The 16,207-nt window shown below is 36.3% G+C and overlaps 1 protein-coding gene across 1 annotated transcript; it reads left to right on the top strand.

Annotated features, from left to right (window-relative positions):
- Positions 1 to 4,060: 4,060 nt before the first annotated feature.
- LOC129270279 (ATP synthase mitochondrial F1 complex assembly factor 2-like) lies at positions 4,061 to 16,207 on the top strand. The gene is made up of 6 exons (XM_054907676.2): positions 4,061 to 4,288; positions 7,344 to 7,537; positions 9,696 to 9,793; positions 10,197 to 10,390; positions 12,163 to 12,278; positions 12,967 to 16,207. Exons 1-6 carry the CDS (start codon positions 4,162 to 4,164, stop codon positions 13,102 to 13,104), a joined length of 867 nt encoding a protein of 288 aa, XP_054763651.2. The 5' UTR covers positions 4,061 to 4,161; the 3' UTR covers positions 13,105 to 16,207.

Raw genomic sequence — 16,207 nt, 5'->3', positions numbered from 1 at the left:
GTTTTAATACACTACTTATAAAATCCATAGTCGATATTTTAGGTGAATACGAGATTTAAATGAAACCACCTTTGTGAATTCGGGCCAATTTGGCTTTAAGAACATATCTGTACCCAAGTCATTCTCTGTAATTCGTGCGTTGCGTTTTTACCTTATACAGAGTGTCAGAAATGTAACACTGTCTCAACTCTCTATATCCAACAAATATAATAAGACCGAAATCGGCAGCTAACCGATAACAGCCTCTTCCAAAGAATAATTACAAAGTCAGCACTGCTGTATGCGCACAGCAGAGCGACGGCGGCGTCAACATTGCCAAAGAGGGGAATCCTGAAATATTTATACATACAATAATAAATATATTTTACGGTTATTTTTTTACTAAAAAAATTACATTTAGAAAATACAATTAATATATTATTTTTCACTTCTAAACATAAAGAATTTTAAATTAAACATATAAAAGTATCTTTAATTGTCCTTTTTTTCATTATAATTGTCTAGGCATGAGGAAAAAAAAAGGATATTAAATAAAAACAACCTCACTCTGTAATCGATTAAAAAAGGGTATTGCCGTCATGTTAACCAAGCCATGGATGTCCATGACCAAATAAAGTATTTTCCTGCTGTTTTAGTTGTTGTTGTTATTATAATCATCTTTCACTATTGCTATTACTTTTCATTGCTATTCTAATGAATAGTAGTAAAAGTAGTATTATTAGGATGTCTGTTATGATTATCATTTATTATTATCATCCCTCTAATCATTGTTAATTTTATCAATATCATCAACTCATCAGGGTTTATCTTTTAAAAATTTTTAAATATTTTTTTTTTAAGCGGAGTATCCTTTGGTATTAGAGGAATAGCACATCATTGGTTTATATCATATCTAACAGACCGAAAAACAATATGTAAATTTTAAGGTAATTAACTCAACCACTCTACCACTTTTGGATGAGTATGGAGTGATTCAATGAGTCGATTTAGATTTACTCTTATTTTACAATATTGCAATGTATATCTCCTTATAATTTAACCAACATTAATGTAAATAGTAACAGTGGTAATATTAAAGGGATGGTCCAGGGTAAAGATATTCATATCTCAATAATAGAGTAAAATTCACAGAGCAAAATGCTGAAAATTTGATCAAAATCGGATAACAAATAACGAAGTTATTGAATTTTATAGATTTGCATTATTCTGGTGAAACAGTTCTAGGCATGTCTTCATGAATATTCATTAGGTGGGCTGATGATGTCATATCCCCACTTGTTCTTTTGTATTTTATTATATGAAATTAGGTTTATTCAAAAATTTTCTACCAAGAATTAAAACAATTGGATTGACAACTGATTAAGTGCATTAGTTATTTATTGCCGCAACTTATTTCATCATAATGCAGACACATCATTTACACATATAAAAGATGAAACAATTATGATTTCATGTAATAACATAAGAAAAATGAAAGTGGGGATATGACATCATCAGCCCACCTAATGAATATTCATGACGATGCGCATATAACTGTTTTCACATAATATTGATAAGCTTTGAAATTCAATAACTTTGTTATTTTGTTATCCGATTTTGATGAAATTTTCAGCATCTTGCTTTGTGAATTTTACTCTATTTATTTAGATATAAATATTTTTGGCCCGGACCATCCCTTTAATAATAAAAATTATGATAACAATAACAATAATAATAATGATAATAATAACATTATCTTCAATATGCCATTGTAGAGATTCGAATTATATAAATAAAAAATAAAAATAAAGAATGCATGTATTTGACAAGCAAAAAAAAAGGTTTTCACTTAAAACTGAAGGTGAAAAATTCCAACATCAACCTAATTTCCAGGGGACGCTGTGTATGGCGTATGACATACGCATACCCCCCCCCCAGAAAAATCTTCAGTGGGGTGGGGGTGATTCCCAGGGTCATGTGAACTCCAGACTGAATAACATCGGCTTTTGTTTGTTCGCTCGAAACTTTGCCCGTTTGTCTGCACTTGTAATCGATTATAAGCTTCATTAGCAATTTGATTTATAAAAAAAAGAAAAGGTAATTAAAAAATAACTATTAACAATAATATTTTTTATTGCTAAATAAATATCAAATAACATAAAACAAAAAAATTATTTTCAAAATTATTTTAAAAACTATGATAACAAAAAACCGCTTGTATTAAAACTAACTATAAAAAATATTGTTAATTTTTTTTAATATAATTGATAGATAGCTCATCTAAGCGACCTAAATAATAGCCACCCTCCCGTAACAGGGTGGCGACCTTTGATCACTTTTGGCGGGGGCTGATCTCGGTTAGCTACCGACTTCGGTCACTAAATTATAACATTAGGAAGAAAATTCACTTTACTTTTGTCATTCATACATTTTCTTTCAAAGTGATGAAAAGATATAGTAGATAAGGTCAAGGGCGGGCGGATCCTAGTCTGCAGGCACAGACCCTGATTGGAACTTTGATCAATAAGTGTGCCTCCACGCAAAGACTAGCACATACAAAACTTGCTGTTCCAATGAGCCTTCAGTACACAAGGCATGAGTAGGCTGCACATTCAGACCCTTAACTCGAGTGAAGGGTTTGCCCAGCAGACTAGGCGGATCCAGGATTTGGTACAGATAAAATTAATACCCCCCCCCAAAAAAAAAGGTGATTTCATTTGTGTCAGGAATAATTTGACAAGCAAGGAAAAAAAGTTCCTCACTTCAAGGGATGCTCCGAGCTAAGAATTATTCATATCTAAATAAATAGAGTAAAATTCACATATCAAAATGCTGAAAATTTCATCAAAATCGGATAACAAAGTTATTTAATTTTTAAAGTTTAACAATATTTAGTGAAAACAGTTATGCACATCGTCATGAATATTCATTAGGTGGGCTTAAGATGTCACATCCCCACATTCCTTTTTCTTATATTATTACATGAAATCATTTCATTTTTCCACACATGTGTGAATGATGTGTCTCCACTATAATGAAATAAGTTGCAGCAAAAAATAACTCATGTTCTTAATCAGTTGTCAATCCAATTGTTTTAGTTCTTGGTAGAAAAAAGTTGAATAGACCTAATTTCATATAATAAAATGCAAAAGAACATGTTGGGATGACATCATCACCCCATCTAATGAATATATTAATGAAGACGTGCTTAAACTATAATATAATAATGCAAATCTTTAAAATTCAACGACTTTATTTGTTATCCAATTTTGATCCAATTTTCAGCATTTTGCTCTGTGAACTATCCTCTGTTTATTGAAAAATAAATACATGTATCTTCAGCCTGGAGCATCTCTTTCCATGATGAACGACATAGGATTTTTACCACTATTTGCTATGAGTCTAAGGGGGGTGGGCACGGGCCGGAGTGCCCCTACCTGGATACGCCGCTGGACAATTCCTAAGCAATAGTTGGTGATCACTAGCTCCAATCCATTTAAAACAAAATAATACAAAGAACAAGCCGCTGCGGAAATTATTTCATCCCTTACTCGATTCATAATACTGAATAAGTCGTTCATCTGATTTACACAAGATCATACTTAGCGTACGCAGGATTTTTTAGGGGGGGTTCAAGCTGAATGAAAAGTTAATTAACAAGCAAAAAGAAAAACACACACAAAAAAAAATAATTTAGGTGCCCAACACAAATTTGGAGCTCGTTTCGTAACAATGAATTAAAATGAAATGGATATTATAGTACAAACTGGTTATGTGACGAAATGGCCATAGACGAAGTGATGATTGGACCAAATTGCCGGCCGGTTGTTACCAAACGTTGGACGGAATGGCAATAAACTAAATGAATGTAGACTATGATGTGAGAGTACAAGTTCAGGGGCCGCGGAAGCGGGGGGGGGGGGCTGAGGGGGGCTTCAGCCCCCCACTTTATTCCAAAACCATGTACAAAAACGTAAATAGGACCATATGATTGTGATTTTCTGTATGGTCAGCCCCCCCCCCCCCACTTCGAAAACCGTTCCGCGGCCCCTGAAGTTGGCAGTAGACGAATTGGCAATTTGCCTATTATTTTGACAAAACATACTAACGTCGAGTTGGTAGGAAAAAATTCTCCAACTTTCTTTTTTGCAGTGGAGATACCGTAGAAGCGAAGCGAGAGCGATGACTTTCTTTCAAAGAATTGGCCTTATTGGATGGTTTTCTGGACCAAAACAAAATGTTCGTCGGAGTCTATTATTAGCCAAAAATTCACCACAGGCTTATGCCTTCACTTGCCGACATTACCGAGGTAATTAAAAGCCGGGTATAGATTTTCTAACACCATGCTCGTCCCTGGACCCTGCCCTGGTCGGGGAGCATGGACAGTCAGATCAGGGGGAGCTCACTCCGCCGGTCTGGCCGCCGTCATCGCGACCAGACCGGCGAAGGACTGCCTTAGCCAGGAGGCTCTTAATTAGAGAGTAAAAATCTTTAGGGCCTAGGGCCTACTAATACTAAACTAACGTATGCCTACTCTTTTCCCCATCTTATCATAAATAACATTCTCGTTTTTTGAATGAATTCTTGCCACCGTGTTTACGTCGCCATCTTGATTTCATTGTCTTTCGCTTGGCGACAGCACGCAAACACATTTTTCTCGTTTTTTTTAATGAATTCTTGTTTAAAAATGAAGTCAATATCATAGAAATGTCTGAAATAAAGTTTGTATCCCATGTACATGATTAAGGGCTAGATCTTTTAGAAGGAAAGTAGAAATCTCGGAGGCGAAAGTTTGAGGTTTTTTGGCGTTATGTGTAGTCTGTAGATGAATGCAATAATAGAAATCCCTGACTCTGTGGAGAGTAGCCAGGCGGCTTCTTGAGAGTAAAAATCATTTACTAATGGGCGGCTTCTTGAGAGTAAAAATCATTTACTAACGTATGTTAGGAAATGATTTTTACTCTCAAGTGGAGAGTAAGCATACGTTAGTAAATGAATTTTATTACTCTCTAACTTAATTTAAACTAAAGCCTCCTGGCTAGACTGCCTGGTATCTGGATCTATACGATATACAAAATGCAGGGCCCTCAGACCAAAAGCTTCAGTCTCTGTATTTGGTTGTTCCGCTGAACTGCGTTGGCTCCACTCTTAAAATGTCAGAAATTGTTAAATAAATCCCCAGAAACGATGGTTATTCCTGTCTAGGCCCTCCTGGGTATAAATGCATCGGGTACTTGACCTGAATTTTGCCGGGACCGACGGGTGCAATAGCCAATACACCGGGTGAACACCCTACTCTTTGACGAATAGTGTATTGGTTTTAACATGCATAGGTTTAACCCAGAGAGCTCCCGCCCGCGCAGCGGGCGGGAGCCCAGAAGCTTACCGTGTATTTGACCATATTCACCGGACTAGGGTGATTTATGGTCAAAATATTTCTACAAATGAATTGTGAAAACAGAAAGTATACAATTACCACGATTATATGGATGAAGGTCTAACGAGTGGCAGTTTCCTGACATCTGGGAACAGACTGGAACCTCAAAAAAACGAAAAGTTCTCTCCTTCTACCCCCGTTTCGATCGGCCATTTTTGTTAAAAATCGTAACAAAATGGCCGATCGAGACTGGGGTAGAGGAGATAACTTTTCGTTTTTTTGAGGTTTCAGTCTGTGCCCAGATGTCAGGAAACTGCCACTCGTTAGACCTTCATCCATATAATCGTGGTAATTGTATTCTTTCTGTTTTCACAATTCATTTGGAGAAATATTTAGACCATAAATCACCCTAGTCCGGTGAATATGGTCAAATACACGGTAAGCTTCTGGGCTCCCGCCCGCGCAGCGGGCGGGAGCTCTCTGGGTTAGCATAGGTTGTGACTCTCCTATACACGGGACCAACATTTGCGTCCTTTCCGATGGACGGAGTGTATCAGTGTTTTTCAACTGCATTCACACCTGCTCTGAATACAGTGGTGACCACTGGTAAGGCACACTAACACAACGCTATAGGGAGTATAGCATCAGACTTTATTGTTAGACGCGTTTCGGCATGAGCGGGACTCGAACCCCTTGCGTTGAGATCTACGATCTTATCCGAAACATGCGCTCTAACCGACTGAGCTACCCTGCCAATGTCAGTCATGCAACCATTTAGAAATAAAAGGTAGATCTGCACTCTGTATAGTATTGCATGTTAACAGCGCTACAGCAGGGATTATATTACTTTCTAACCAGCCGACCATGCCTACTATTATAGCCTAAATACTAAATCCATAATTGTCAATTTTCCTCATGAATAATGAACACAGCAAGGGCAATGGCCAGGGAGAATTTTTTTTTTAAAGCACTTGCACTGCAGTCTGCACTGCCTCTGATCATGCTGATGTAGACCTATGACGGCCATTGGGCTCGTAATGGTGCAAAAATATGCCGGAAAAATTTTGATGACAAACAGATCAGGATCAGCCAGCTCTTCTTTGATCGCCGTCAGCGCAGCTACAGCTGAGCGTATGAACGTGCCAGCCAATCCGCTGGCGCCTGGCTGATCCCGATCTGTATGTCATCAAAATTCACTTATTTCCAGCATATTTTTCAGAATGGTGGTAAGCTGATTGTATTTGATATAAATTTATCTTTATTATTTCTTCCTTTTTCCCCCGTCAAAAAAGCAAAAGTTAGGAGTAATTGAGGAGGGTGCAAAGCGCACCCTTTTTATAGACGCTGTAGTTAAGCGGCGGTTGTTTGCTCCAGGCATTACGAGCCCAATGGCCGTCATCTGTCTGTGTAGGAGGACTAAAAAATCAGAAAATATTGAAAAACTCCTCCGAAACAGTCTACCACTGATGATGCTCATGCCATGCCACCATCTTGTATTGTGATGAAAAGCAGTTGCACAATTTCAATCAGTAGATTGTTTTGTTTCAATTGTCATGATTGTTAGTGCCTGTTACTTTAATTAGTGAATTAGAGCAGAATATATGATTTTATGAATAAATTAGCATGAATTAGTTCATATAAGTCTACATCTATACAATCAAGTAGTTAATGTCATTTTTCTACCATCTTGTAAACTTTTGTTACTATATCAATCATGGTTTGTGGCAGAGAAATGGGGGAGGTGTACATACTTTAGTTTATGCCAAATTATTCATGAGATAATGTTTTTGGCACTCACTACTCACAACACTGATTTGCAAGTTGCACTGTACTTTAAAACAGGTCACTTCCCGTGCTACATGATGATGGCCAATAGACCTCTTGTCTGCCGACCATCAGGGTACACATGTACATGTATAGCTTGAAATAGATATTTCTTGAAGTTATTTTTTACTATAATTTTTTCTCTGTTGAATTTCATTTACAGAAAAGAAACGATTTTACAAGAATGTATCAATCACTCGATCAGGAAGCAAAGCATTTGAGATAAATCTTGATCAGAGGAAGTTAAGAACACCCAGTGGTCAGCCAGTGGTCATCCCTACTGAATCATTAGCTGTTGCTGTGGCAACAGAGTGGGATACCCAGAATGAGGTCATCAAGCAGCATAGTATGCATTTGGTAGGTTACATCATAGGGCTGCATGATGACGAATGACGATGATATATTTGATATTGAAAAAATAACATTAAAACTTTAATGTAAAGATGATTAATTGCCCGTATTCTGAACGCGGGCTTAAATTGAACCCTGGTTTAAAGTTGTAGTTTGACTATGGAGAGCCAAATGGAGCACAAATCTCTATTAGTACATGTTCGATTTATTAACTCTTATGACACTCAAATCATTTATAACTGTCTCAGAATGATAAATGAAATATTTTCTTAATTATGAAAGCGAAATTAAACAAAATAGTAAATATAAGAAATATACGATATAAGCAGAACTTTTTTAGTTTTGGCTACCCATAATTAGACCAGAGTTAGACCATGGTCTAAGTTAAACCTGAATTCAGAACACGGGCCATTGAGTTCATGATATCGCATATCACAATAGTGTAATTGAGATTTTGATATATAGACAAGCAATTTCCTTTGTAATTCTAATAAGCACATATATTATTCATTTCAGTAAGAAAAACATGTTTCTGCTAGAACTCTGAATATTTCACAGACCATGCATAGTTGAAATATTTACAAAACTGTGTAGCTAAATGAAATATAATGCAATTTCTCTGACATGCCAACCAACCAGTTTCCAAACCAGTTGCTAAATTAACCCTCATGATGTAGCACCTCATATAGTATATATTGCCTGCTAACTGCAGTGGCTGAACGAATTTGGTCTAGAATGGAGATATGGGTAAATAGGACACCTGATCGGGGTAGTCATGTTAAGCCAGGGTAATAGTATGTTGCACCTAGCATTGTATTAAGCACTTTATACATTTTTGTCTCGCCTGCATAGCAGAGCGAGACTATAGGCGCCGCTTTTCCAACGGCGGCGGCGGCGGCGTCAACATCAAATCTTAACCTAAGGTTAAGTTTTTGAAATGACATCATAACTTAGAAAGTATATGGACCTAGTTCATGAAACTTGGCCATAAGGATAATCAAGTATTACTGAACATCCTACCTGAGTTTCAGGTCACATGACAAAGGTCAAAGGTCATTTAGGGTCAATGAACTTAGACCATGTTGGGAGAATTATTTTCAAAATCTTAACCGAAGGTTAAGTTTTTGAAATGACATCATAACTTAGAAAGTATATGGACCTAGTTCATGAAACTTGAGCATGAGGTTTATCAAGTATTAGTGAACATCCTGCTCGAGTTTCAGGTCACGTGACCAAGGTCAAAGGTCATTTAGGGTCAATGAACTTTGGTCAAGTTGGGGGTATTTGTTGAATTACTATCATAACTTTGAAAAGTTATGGATCTAGTTCATGAAACTTGGACATAAGGTTAATCAAGTATGAGTGAACATCCTGCCTGAGTTTCAGGTCACATGACCAAGGTCAAAGGTCATTTAGGGTCAATGAACTTTGGCCAAGTTGGGGGTATTTGTTAAATTACCATCCTAACTCTGAAAGTTTATGGATCTAGTTCATAAAACTTGGACATAAGAGTAATCAAGTATCACTGAACATCCTGTACGAGTTTCAGGTCACATGACCATGGTCAAAGGTCATTAAAGGTCAATGAACTTTGGCCATGTTGGGGTATTTGTTGAATTACCATCCTAACTCTGAAAGTTTATAGATCTAGTTCATAAAACTTGGGATATAAGAGTAATCAAGTATCACTGAACATCCCCTGTGAGTTTCAGGTCACAAAACCAAGGTCAAAGGTCAGTTAAGGTCAATAAACTTAGGCCATGTTGGGGTAATTGTTGAATTGCCATCATAACTTTGAAAGTTTATGGATAGAGTGAATGAAATGTGGACATGGGTGTAGTTTACAAGTCTTAAGTCACCGTTCAAATGTCATCTATGGTCAATGAATGTGGTATTATGTCATTATATGAATGGTGTTTTTGTGAATGATTATGTTATTGTAGTTTTCAAAGTTAGCACTGCTGCTATATTAAATTGCGTAATGCAGGCGAGACTGCCAGAGGCGTTCCACTTGTTTATATTGTTATCATTATTACCAAACTTGTTTTAATATAGCATATATATCAGGCATTACTTTTAAAAGTATTAGTCTGAAATGTATTTTTTCCTTCTATCTCAAGAAGCACTTGTCTCTATGTGTTTTTGTTTCTTTCCTGTAATATAGACTGCTCTGTGTAATACAGTACTTGATAATCCATCACATAGATCAAAGGCTCAGATTATCAAAGCTATGCTTCATTTTCTGGAAACAGACACACTTTGGTAAGTTTCTTCAATTGCTTTTCTCCTGAAATCATAACATTCAATTTATAAAGTTGTAGATTGTCGAGCTGGTGCATTGTGTAGAAGCAGGGGTAGATCCAGGCATTCAGGCTTTACCCCCCAAAAAAGGGGGTGGGCAAAAATATTCTGACAAGCAAAAAAGAAATTTAGAGGTCACTTTCATTTTCTTAAGCATTTTCAGGATGAACATTTTTTCTGACAAGCAAAAAAATGGCACGTTCCTTTTCTGCCCCTTCCCTCGGTACAAACGACTGCGTGGAATTGTCCCAATAAAGTAGATTTGACTCTGACTGGTGCATTGTATACTGCACACAAATTTTAGTCACACTTAATCCTTTGTGAAACACCCCCCTAATCCCAATTTTTATTTTTGTTATCATAGTTACAGATTAGAAGACCCTCCTGAGCTTGTGGCTATGCAAGACGAAAGATGGGAACCTATGCTTGAGTGGATCAACAAGAGATATGAGGTAGACATCCATTCCACCACGTCAATCAGTGGGCCAGTCATACCCCAGGAAACCTACAAGACTCTACATCATCATCTAGAAACACACACCGACTGGGCACTAGTAGGTGAGATCATTCAGCTCTAGCATTATTTGATTTTACTTTTTTAAATATTTTATAAATAATTATATGATACATGAAGTATATATATTTTCTTTCTTTCTTCTTTGGAAATTATTACTGAACAGTTTTTAACTGAATGTATGGCAAGTTCCCCCAAGTCTGCGCAGTCCCCCTTGTCTGCGCACTCGCGTATCTGCACGATTCTAGTAAAAGAAGATATGCAACGAACACAAACTTTACACATGCAACACATAGACAGATATTCATTAAAAAGTCTGACTCAAAATGTGGAAAAATACTAAACTTGGGGCATTTCATGTGACGGCCTCAAAATGCAGCCTTTCTCATCAAAATACCAGAATCGTGTGCAAAGTGAATGGGTGCGCAGACATGGAGTACCATTTTTTTTTTCAATCTGAAAATGACTGCCCAATATTTTTTCAAAGAATAATCCTTTAATTTTTTTCAAATTTTTATGAGATATTTGGTACACTTACTCATAATGATATAAGGAACATTATTAACTGAAAGATTTTGTGAAATAAAAAGAAATTCATGTTAACCCTAATTCTCCCGGGGGGGGGGGGCCATTATGGCCCCCCCCCCCTCGACAATTTTCGCGATATATCTGCTGCGCAAAATTTTTCGACCTCGCCGCTCACTGACTTTTTACTTTCAAGTCTCGCGCAAATTTTGAGACCAAATTTGTGACGCCCGGGTACACGGTTACGACATTACGCAACATTATGTAAGTGCATGTCAGACCCAAAATTGCTCATAAACGTGATTTCATGTACAAATCCAATGCAAATTGTGTATTTGGCCAAAATTCATAAATGTATCATTATTTCTACTTTTAATGATTAAACTTAATTAATTTTGCCTTGTTTATGATCAGAATAAAGTCTGGAACGATTTCCATTGAAAAAACAATAAAAAACAAAAAGTAAAAAAACAAAGAAATACATAAGAAATTTAAAAAACAATAAAATACATAAGAAATCGGTCTTGGTACCAGATTTTTTTTTCATTCACAATTGTTAGGAATGCTATAAAGAATATTTTCACCAAAAAATAGCATTCTAGGAGCTTTATTTAGTGAATCAGAGCAAAAAGTAGGATTTCATGAATAAATTAGCATAATTAATTCATATAAAATAAAAATATATGAATTCAGTGAAATTTACCAATGCAACTGCGTAGATTACGTCATTCTCTACCATCATGCAAATTTTCGTTGTGATCGCGCAATCCACGGCTGAGATCTTAAGGGGGGGCCATAATGGCCCCCCCCCCGGGAATGACAAGAATCAAAATACCCCGGGAGATTGAGGGTTAAATCTTAACTCAAATCGTTAGGTGCGCAGACTTGGGGACCACCATCATACAATACTTGGTCTTTTCATGGTGGTCTTAATATTATTTTTTTCATTCTAGTAGACTTGCTCCCAATTTGTGATGTTTTAGCAGTGGCACTTCAAGGGGGGGTGAGTTATTTCAAAGAGAAGACCCTGCCCTCTGCCTATGCATCTTCCAACATAATGATTATATAAGAGAGGATTTTCATTTCTTTATAAAAATACCAAAGAAATTGTACAATTTTCTGTGATTTCTTTGAGAAAAAAAATTAGACATCACCAGTGTGGTATTGTGATGTCTTGATGCCAACGTCAAATGAGAAATTTAGCTCTGTCCAAATGAAGAACAATTTCAACAATAAAAAAAAAAACGAAATCAAGTCTTTCATGATCTAATTGGTTGTATTTGGTTTGCAGGATATGAGAATGCAATTCAGTGTTTGAAATCTGTGGTCCTTACCTTTGCTGCCATTGACAGAGAGGTCTCAGTAGAAGAAGCAGTTTCATTATCAAGACTAGAGACTGAATTTCAGGTAAAACCATATGTAGCATTACTTGTGTTCCATATCTAAATTAGTGGTATTGAATGAAATTTTAATTCAGGAACTAATTCTTTATAAAGACTTCACAATAAAGAAAAAAAAAAGTGCAGTGATACGTCTGATTCAAACCTGCATAAGAATATTCTATAATAATAATAAATAAAACCAAGTTTTCCAGATTCAGAGTTATGAAAAAATGAAACAATACAAACAAGTGTTTGTTTTTCATTTACACAAGCTGTAATTGTGCAATTGTTCAGGGCTTAAATCCACCTGGCAATAGAAGATAAAAGCTCATTGATGCACTCACAGCAACCTTTTTGATAATCTTTCGCAATAAATCAATCACATTTTTTGGCAATCCCAGCGCATCTGGTGTCACATACTAGGCACTTTAACAAGATGGTGTCAAATGTATAAATAAAAATTGGTGATGTCTCATGTCAAGGCATTGCCCATTTGTAAAATATTTTTCAATGTAATTTAGTAAATTAGATATCTTTCCTCCGGCTATATTGTCTAGTGTGCAGTTATTTTTAATGTTCAAAGTGTTGAAATACCTACAAACTACTGCTTGCAAAAGAATGTTTCAGTTAATCATGATGTATCATGATGATGAGTAATTTGAAAAATCAGCTAAAGTAATGTGTCACTGTTTGTTTCTATTTTTTCATTTCAGATTAGTAAATGGGGAAGTGTTGAATGGTCACATGATACTGAGTTAGCAGATGGTAAATCAAGAGTAGCAGCGGCAGTTCTCTTCACTCACCTCGTAACAGAACACACAGAGACTATTGCAAAATTAAGAACTCCATGATGATCTACCGACAGTGTTCCAGATTTATCATCATGGTTTGAATTAATCCAAGCGCACAAAGGTCATGGCCTCAGATGCCCCATTGATTAACCTCGATGCCCCTGTCATTGGCCTTCAATACCTTTGTGCCCGTTGTCATTTTCCGCATCATGCCGAGATATAGCTCTATAGGAAAGCAGGGAATAATTTTCTGGTATCTCGTCGTAATTTGCTCCATATCTTTTACAGACAGCTACCTAAGAACAGGAGAAGTCTTTCAATATCACTGGTAAGCTTGAATGTTACATCAGGGCATGCTGTTTCAGCCCAGTGCAAACTATGCAATTCGATGTGACACAATTTTTAATAAATCACATTTTGCATTAAATGTGAAGGTTCCAAGAAGTTGGAATTATTTTATTTGAAGTTCAGAATTATGTTAGGAATAATAAAATCATAATTTTAATTTGCGGCAAGCCCTGTGGTCTGAGTAAAGTCCAAATCGCATCAAGTCGCAGCCGATGATGACGTCATTACGATTTGAAATTGAATTTTCTTTTATTCCTACAGGGAGGCTCGAACTAGACTGAATTTCGACGTCAGTAGTCCTACCACTATTCTGAACTCTGTTGCTAAGATTTTGTCGACTGGAATGTTCATCTAAAATGTTATTACAATTTCTTTAAAATTTGGATAGCAATGAATCGCATAGTGTTTCCGGGCTTAAGGCTGTTTGTAAGTTTCACATACAAAGTCATGGTAGCTTGTCTAGTACTGTGTGCGCCTCACTGGCGACTGACTGGAATACTCCCCAGGGAGTGGAGGATGTGCACACATTGTGTGCGGGAATGAGTGATTGAATCCGATGTCCGGGGTAATAATATATCTGTAAAGCGCTTAGACACGTCGCTCCGATTTATTAAGCGCTATATAAAAGCGGATTGTTATTATTATTAACTGATGGGAGTGTTTCAACATATGCCAGCACTGACTAAATTTGTGACTGTTGATTGGCTTAGAAGTACTGGTCTCTTATTGTTACTATGTGAATTGTCAGAGCATAACTTTTTGTTAGTGCTGTCGGCTTTCATGAAATGCCATATTCTTGTGTTAAATGAGATGCCCTCTTCTTTTATTGGGAATGATTTTCCTTTAACTGTTCTATATTGTGACGATTTCTTTTTTGCATTCAGATACTTGTTAATACAAAAAATTTAATCAACAAAGATTGGATTTTAAAGATGGCGAATGAAAGTTATTGGCACCAAAAATCAGGTCACCAGTCGGGAGTTAAGTTTACTCTAACTAATGAACAGCTTTATGAAACACCAACCAAGATAATACAAAGAATATGTTATACAAGCCAAAGTGAATATTGACAAAAGCAGAAAAAGTAAAAAAAAAGTATTTTTCAAAAAGTATGGAAAGTTTTTCCTTCTTGGCATATAACAATGCAATGTACTCCATTTTGGGTTTTCGTGACATCATTCTGATAAAATATTGTTCTGTCCATGTGTCTGTGAACTGAATGTGGTAATGCAAGCTACAGTGGTGCTCAAAAGTTAGTGAACCCCACAAGAAAAATGAACATATTCAAAGTATTCAAGTCCCGTTATGTTTTAGATATTTAATGGTGAAGTCGGGCAATAAAATATTACGTTCAATAAATCGAGTTTCTCTGGGCTCGTCAGACATTAATAGTATGGTTGTGTACATTCAACACTCAGCATGCATGAAGGAGTGCATTTCATACTAGCACAACTTTATGTATGCACATTGAACGTTATGAGTATTGGCATGCACAGTGTTTTCTTTGGCCCAGAATTTACGAAGGTGGTTTTGAAAACCCATGGTTGAATCCATGGTTTGTACAGATTTCCTGTATTAATTACGCTTAATTTAGCCCGTTTCGGGCGCGTGTATAAAAAATGTCCATTGCTGATGCGTGCTTTTGTCACAGTGCGCCAATTTGACGCCTGTTACCATGGTTAGATACGCTATTGTATTCAGGAGTCCACTGTTTGAAGAGTGGATTCATTAATTAAAAACAGTGGACTCGTGAATAAAATAACTTGGATAACCACGGCAACAGGCGTCAATTTGGCGCACTCTGACAAAACGCGCATCAGCATTGGACATTTTTTAATATATGCGGTAAAATAAGCGTAATTTATACAGGAAATCTGCATAAACCATGGGTTTTCAAAACCACCTTTGTGAATTTGGGCCTGTGTTCAGAGCCAAGTGTAAGGAGTATTCAAAGGGCTGACGGGCCATTAAATACGAAGATTAGATATACATAATAAGCTCTCAGAAGTGGTTTTATTTAAAATTGGTTTATATCTTTATGGGACAGTTACACCAACGAAACTGAACCAAACCGACCAAGAAATAACAACGTTGATCGGTCAGATTCCTCAGTGTGACTGTGTCATTGGAGAAATGAATGATGATACTATCTCGGCCAAACCAGGACAGCACACAAGCTTGTGTAGCATGCTCATAAACTTAACTTCATGGATTTTAAAGGGGTACTGCAGGCTGAAAATAATATGATTTGAAAAGATAAAGAAAAATCAGCTTTGCATTACTTCGGTGAGACAGTTCTATGCATGTCTTCATGAATACGCATCGAGACAGCTGATGATTTCATATCCCCACTTTTCTTATGTATTATATGAAATCATATTTATCAAAATTTTCTCAACCAAGAAAAAAAAAAAAAAATGATTTTGACAAATGATTTATGTATACATAAGATATTCATTGCTGCAACTTATTTTATTATAAGGGAAGCGTATCCATGCACACATCATTGCACATGTATGAAAAAATGAAATAATTATGATTTCTTGTAAAAACAAGATAAAGAAAAGTGGGAACATGACATTATCAGCTCATCTTATGAATATTCATAACATGAGTTCAAATAAGACTGTTATCACTAAATATTACTTAATTTAAACTTTAATAACTTCAATATTTGTTTTCAGATGTTATTTGATGAAATTTTCAGGGTTGTGCTCTGTGGAATATACTCTATTTTTCAGCCTGGAGTACCCCTTTGATTCACGTTACATGTGGTGGTGATATTGAAGAAAATAAATGAAGAGTCCACAAATCA

Source organism: Lytechinus pictus, chromosome 10 (genome assembly GCF_037042905.1).
Source record: "Lytechinus pictus isolate F3 Inbred chromosome 10, Lp3.0, whole genome shotgun sequence".
NCBI classification, from domain to species: Eukaryota; Metazoa; Echinodermata; class Echinoidea; order Temnopleuroida; family Toxopneustidae; genus Lytechinus; species Lytechinus pictus.
This window is presented reverse-complemented; position numbering and strand designations above follow the sequence as displayed.